General features: G+C 40.0%; 1 protein-coding gene across 1 annotated transcript in view; it reads left to right on the forward strand.

Annotated features, from left to right (window-relative positions):
- The window catches only part of HSPH1 (heat shock protein family H (Hsp110) member 1), a 322,955-nt gene that overhangs the window by 143,245 nt on the left and 173,710 nt on the right, over positions 1-6,000 (forward strand). Inside the window, exons 8-9 of the mRNA XM_044073239.1 lie at positions 2,508-2,736; positions 2,877-2,983. Of these exons, the coding sequence (XP_043929174.1) occupies positions 2,508-2,736; positions 2,877-2,983 (336 nt within the window). The remainder of the gene's footprint in view (positions 1-2,507; positions 2,737-2,876; positions 2,984-6,000) is intronic.

A 6,000-nucleotide genomic window follows, 5' to 3' on the forward strand; every position in this document is an offset into this window, starting at 1 on the left:
TCAAAGACTTCTTGGTTTTCCCATTGTCTGTCTTTTCGAAGACTAAAAACTGCTGCAAACATAACCGAGACTAATCGGTAGCCCACATTTAGCTACAGCCAACTGCATAGACAATATTTTAAGGTATGTAAACACCAGTTGATACCTTGGAACTTGCTCCGGACAACCAATACCCATCAATCCAGTGGCTAGCCCTGCTTTGCTGCAGCTATCTGTAAACTTTTAACTTCTGCTATCCCTTTTCTCGGTTCCTCACTGCTGCTAATATCAAGTACCTGTTGCGTAACTCTAATAACTATGCGGTTTTCTCCTAAAGACTACCTTATTCCTTAAACTGATTGGAGAGCTTTCCATAAACTTGCTCTGGCCTCAGTGGAACACCTTTACTTGTAATATATGAAGTGCTCAAACCCTTCTACTTCAAGCTAAGGCTCACTGCTTTGACACAGTGCAATGTTTCTGTTTTACTAAACTTCTTAAACCCAATATATGTGCAGTCCTTTCCTAAACGCAATATATATGCAGTCCCATTCTAAACCCAGCATATGTGCAGTCCCGCAACTGTACCAGTCCTGAAGTTCTCCTTCAGTAACTGTTAGTTCTTAGTTTTGTAAATAGTTTGAATTTCTAAGTTTTGTAATACTTTTATAATATAGTAAACGGTTTAATCATCTTGATTATATTGTTTTTAATCTACGTGTTATAAATGTTTTATTGTATCTCTAGTTGTGCTGCTGTTTGTTGTGCTTCTTGGCCTAGGTCATTATAACGGAGAGTCATTTGACCATATCAGGTGCCTAGTTAACAAATGTAACTTGCAGATATCCTCAAAAGTAAAGCTTGAAAAAGGAAAATACGTAAACTTGACTGTTTATTGAAGAATATGCTTTTAATACAAGTTGAATAAAACCACAATGATAACTCACCCTTGCTCTGTAGTTAAAAACATATGATAAAGAAAATATTTGTGTACTTGAAGTATTGAGTACAAATTGCAGAAATAAAGCACCTTATTTGAGCCTTTAAAACATCATTTTGTATTTCATATTGACGTTATTGAGAATCATGCTGTGGTAGCTATAACACATGGTTTGTGTGTAGTTTGTGTGTAGTTTATGTATGGAGTTTTCAGGTGTATCCCGAGTGCCAACCCCCCAGCAGATGCAAGTAAATCTATGCATAATCCACTCTTGTAGCTTTTGTTATAGCTATGATGACTCCCAAAGTCATTCAGCAGTCTAATAAGCTACTACTTCTTTTGGCTTTTCCCGGTTAGGAGTTGCTCCGGTCCACTAATGATTGGCAGTAGATTCTTATGGTGCCGAGGTGCCAGCTCAACGCCCAACCTTCAACGAAGGCACGCCCATGCACGCATGTCTTTCGAACGCCACTCGACTGCGGGGAGGACATGCAGACTCCACACAGAAGACGCTCCAGTCGAGAATCGAACAGGAGAACCTCTTGCTGTGAGGCGACAATGCTACCGCTGCACTAAAATAGCTGCCTTTGTTTTTACTGCATGGAAAACTGAATCCGTGAATTAATGCCCATTGTGCTCTTTAGTTCTAATTTCCAAAATAAATGAATAAAAATAAAAAAAATGCTCCTGTAAATGACAGGATGCTGCTGTATTTGTGTATGTAAGAGAAATGAGAAGGGTACAAGTTAGTTTTTTACTTTTTTTTCAGCTGATGTACCTTCATACCTTTCATGGCTGGTTTGTTAGTATTTTAGTAATAGTACGTTTGTTTTCGTACCCTACAGTGATTAAGGTGCCAACTTCCTAATGTTTCTGTAGATAGGACTAAAGCTTGTTGAAAAGATGATGACCATTTAATAATGTTTGATATATCAGACATTCCCCGTACTGCATGTATATGTTTTCAGTTTAGTGAACAGTTAATTCTAGACAAGTAGAAACATATTTTTTCTATGTACAGTAAGTTGATTCATAGTCTTGTTTGTTTTTGTTGCATATCAACTTTCATATAAGGGTTTTCTTTCCATTTTTACTTGTGAAACTGTTTTAAAACTTCTAGTAGCATCTTCTAGTGCCTTTAACAAAAGCTACCTTTATTCTTTGTTCTAGCAGTAGCATCAGCTACTTACACATGCTGTCCACGCTGGGGTCAGTCTGCTCAAGCATTTCAGTATGTTAGACAAAAACATTTTCAAAACTTGAACTTTTCAGACCCCATACTAATTTAATATTGCTGTGCTATATTTTAGCACTGTATATATATTTGTACCCAAGCGACCATGTATGCTGCTTGGTTTCTGTACTTAAATCATGTTTGTACTGTAAGTCATCTTTCCACACATGCTGTAGTTGTAGGGATCTATTTTCTGGTATGTGATGGAAGGTGGGTGTAACAAGCAAATTCATGTAGGACTATAAAGTGTGAAAGAAGCTTTATGAATCGGCTGTAGAAGAAAATTAAAAAAAAAAAAAAAAAAAAAACTGATAGCGGAACTGTTAAATAACAATGTTTTGTTTTGTAACTCAGGGGCCATTTCGAGGAGTTATGTGCAGACTTGCTACAGAGAGTTGAAGCTGCCCTTTGTTCAGTCATGGAACAGGCTCAGCTGAAGCTAGAAGACATTAGCACAGTAGAGATCGTTGGTGGAGCCACTCGTATGCCTGCAGTTAAGGATCGAATTGCACATTTCTTTGGGAAGGAAGTCCGTACCACACTCAATGCAGATGAAGCTGTGGCAAGAGGATGTGCTTTGCAGGTAATATCAGGGAACATATCTATGAGGCTCACCTTTCACAAGAGACTGACTTGTTTTTAACTGGAGCACAGAGTTAAAAAAGTTAGTGCAGACACATGTGCACAAACCCATCTTAACATTTTTTCCCTTTCATATTGCAGTGCGCCATACTTTCCCCAGCATTCAAAGTGCGAGATTTTTCAGTTACTGACGCTGTTACATATCCTATATCTCTGAAATGGAGCACTGAAAGTGATGAGACTGAAGGGTAAGTTGTGTATCCATTACATGTAAAAACTTTTGTGGTTTAGACATCCTGTTTCATAAGGCAAAATTTTTGCCATCCATCCTAGTGTTCTCATTTTATGTCATTTCATTAATGCAGTTTTTAAAATTCGGATAGTTCTTAGCCTAATCATAGTGAAACAACAATTATATTGGAACAACAGTGATGTTTTTAGCTTTGGTAGCACAGCTGTTTCTTATCAAATGGGTGTTGGGAGAGTGAAATTATGATTTAAAGCAGCAGGACTATCTTCCATACATTCTCTTGCGACTCTCTCTAGTTCACTGTGCATTTAGAAAATGCATCTCATACTGTAGCCACCATGTTACATTTGAATTGCATCTGTGTTCGTCATTTTCATGAGCTGCTGTTCCGAATTTGTGCATGAGAAGTATTAAGCACCTCATTTTACATTTTGTGTGTCCCTCTTCCTGCATTCTCTGACTGTGTTATTCCTTTTATAACCTGACCCACCCTAGTCGTTCTACACTGGTAAGAGCCAGTTGCAGGAGGTAGTTGCCTGTTATCCCTGCTGTCTGTGGGTGTCCTACCATGCTGCTCTGTGAATGTGTGATTCTGCACATGGGTCATATCACTGCTACTGAGTAATTATGCAGCCTGCTGGACATGCAGTCCTGAGCACATACTGCTGCATGTTGCAATACCCACACTTGCTGAGTGTTAGCCAGACAGGTTGGCTAGGTAAAATTACACCTGTTCCCCCCCCCCCCCGCCCAGAGGCAGTGGCTGATCATTTCTTCCCTCCTTGATGTGCTTCTCCAGCATTCTGATTGCTAGTTGGCCATGTGTTCCATGGGTCCCGGTCAAGGCGTATCCTCCTTTGTTACTGAGCTATCATGCACTTTTTCTACATTTAGTGTTAGCTTCTGGTTGAACAGTGTAAAATACCTTACAGTAGTCCTACTTAAAAACTCTCAGCTAAAACATTTTACTGAATGCATTTTATTATATTTCCTTATTGGTTGTTGCTCACTGTTAATGTTAAATGGTGTAAGTCTCTGCTTCTTAGAGTGCACCGCTGACAGTCAGAGAATGCTGTTGCCGTATCTTATTAGTGTAGCTCATAATTTAATAATTGTATGTAATAACTAAAACTGTTCTTTTGGTTTGGATCGTTATCTTTGCATAGTATGTGTAATAAAAAAACAATAGCATAGTAAAATTTTGCTGTCAGTGTGGTAAAAAAACAGGATTGTCTTTTGCTACTTTAACACTTTGGGTTTGTGTTGTGCAAATTAACATGAATGTTAGTGAAGTCTTGGTAAAAATATTTTGGAAATGCTTATTTTAGGCATCTGCTAGCCAAGTCGAGGCACATGTTAGCAGAGTCCCCATTATTGTTTTGTTTGTTTTGGGATCTAGGTCCCCTTTGAGATGACATGTGGGCTGCTCAGATGTAAATGGATGGTAGTAGAGAGAGATGTTAGAGTAACTCTGTCACATCTCTCTCTGGTAACCCTTTACCCGATTACACTGTAGTAAGATCATTGACCTTCATGAAACACAAGACAAACAGCAGGTGCCGTGGTACACTTGGTTTATCACAGTGTTTGTGAACTTGCATAGTCGTATCTGTTTGCTTCTGCTCCCATCATCCGAGCACTTCTGAGCATAATATATGTTAACTTTAATGGGACCTTTCAAACTCTCGCATACATCACTACATTTCTTTTTTCCCCAGTACATTGGTGGGACTTTGGCCAAAACCCATGCCATCACTCCCATGACGGATTGTTGTATGTGTTCAAAACTGACCCAAGAGGTTTACATCCTCTATTTGGTCCACACAGCTGCCTTGATATGCAAGTGCCTCACAGCACAGGTCTCCTGAACATGAGTGCTTGTGTCTGTGTCCTTAACCCTTCCAACACAGTGATGCACTGCTTTATGGGCACCCTTCTGCTTTTGCTGTGACATTGTGACTTCTATCCCTTAACGTTACATTTAACTTTACATGCTATCTCTTCAAATTGTAGTCTTGCCTGTCATGAGGAGCAGGCTCAGGAAAAGCTGGCAGAACCTCCTTGAATGTAGGATCAGTAAGGCTCTGAAGAAGACTAGTACCATTGTTTCCACAGTGGGCTTTTATAAACCTCCGGTTCTGATTTCTGTCATTTTGGTCAAGGTGGTAGACTCTGAAATTTGACTGTGCTAAACTAGGGTGGGTGAGACTCTCTTCCAAGGGCAAATGTAGGCAGACTATTTTGCCTATTTCATTCTGCAGGCAGGCCTTTTTTTTGGGCAAGCTTATAAAAACCTAGTTGGATGGTTCCAAAAGATGGTTTTGCATTGGTCAGAGAGGAGTAATTGGTTGTAAAATCAAACTTGAACAGATCTTTTGTGTAACATCCATTTTATTTGGCTTGTGAGGTGGGTAGTTTATATCATACTAAACCGCATGTGGGTCCTGATAGCAGAAGCACTGCTACTGGGTGGGGGAACTCAGCTGAACATAACCCTTCTCCAGGGAAGATGCATTGCTCAGAAATTGGAGCTTTAGATTTACTTAGAGGCAGGGGCAGTGTTTCTTCCTTCTTATTGAAGCAATGTTGGGACCAGAACACCTTCTGCTTTTAACAGCCACTGACTGCCAGCCATCAGCTGGCCATTGTAATGACAACTATTAGTCTTTTACTCTAATCCCCTATCCCACCCTTCCTCTGACAGGGGAACATGTAACCTGTATTGCTGTAGGGATTACTACACTTTCCATATACGAATACCCACTTCAGTACACTTGAGACGAAGGCTACTGCTAAGCAGGAGCTTGGTGAGCTGAAAGTATGTTTTCCAGATTACATTGACATCTGAGGGGATTGTGTCATCCCATAATCTGCCATGGCTGTCTCCCCCAGGATTAGTGTGCTCATCACTCCATGCTAGCTCCAGCAGATACCTGATCCTCTAAGTGAATGCAGGCCACCTGTCTCATAGTCCGGTCTTTATCCCTGTAAGCTAGAGGAACTGATGGGAAAGTC

This window comes from Protopterus annectens, chromosome 5.part1 (genome assembly GCF_019279795.1).
Source record: "Protopterus annectens isolate FY-2018-M chromosome 5.part1, PAN1.0, whole genome shotgun sequence".
NCBI classification, from domain to species: Eukaryota; Metazoa; Chordata; order Ceratodontiformes; family Protopteridae; genus Protopterus; species Protopterus annectens.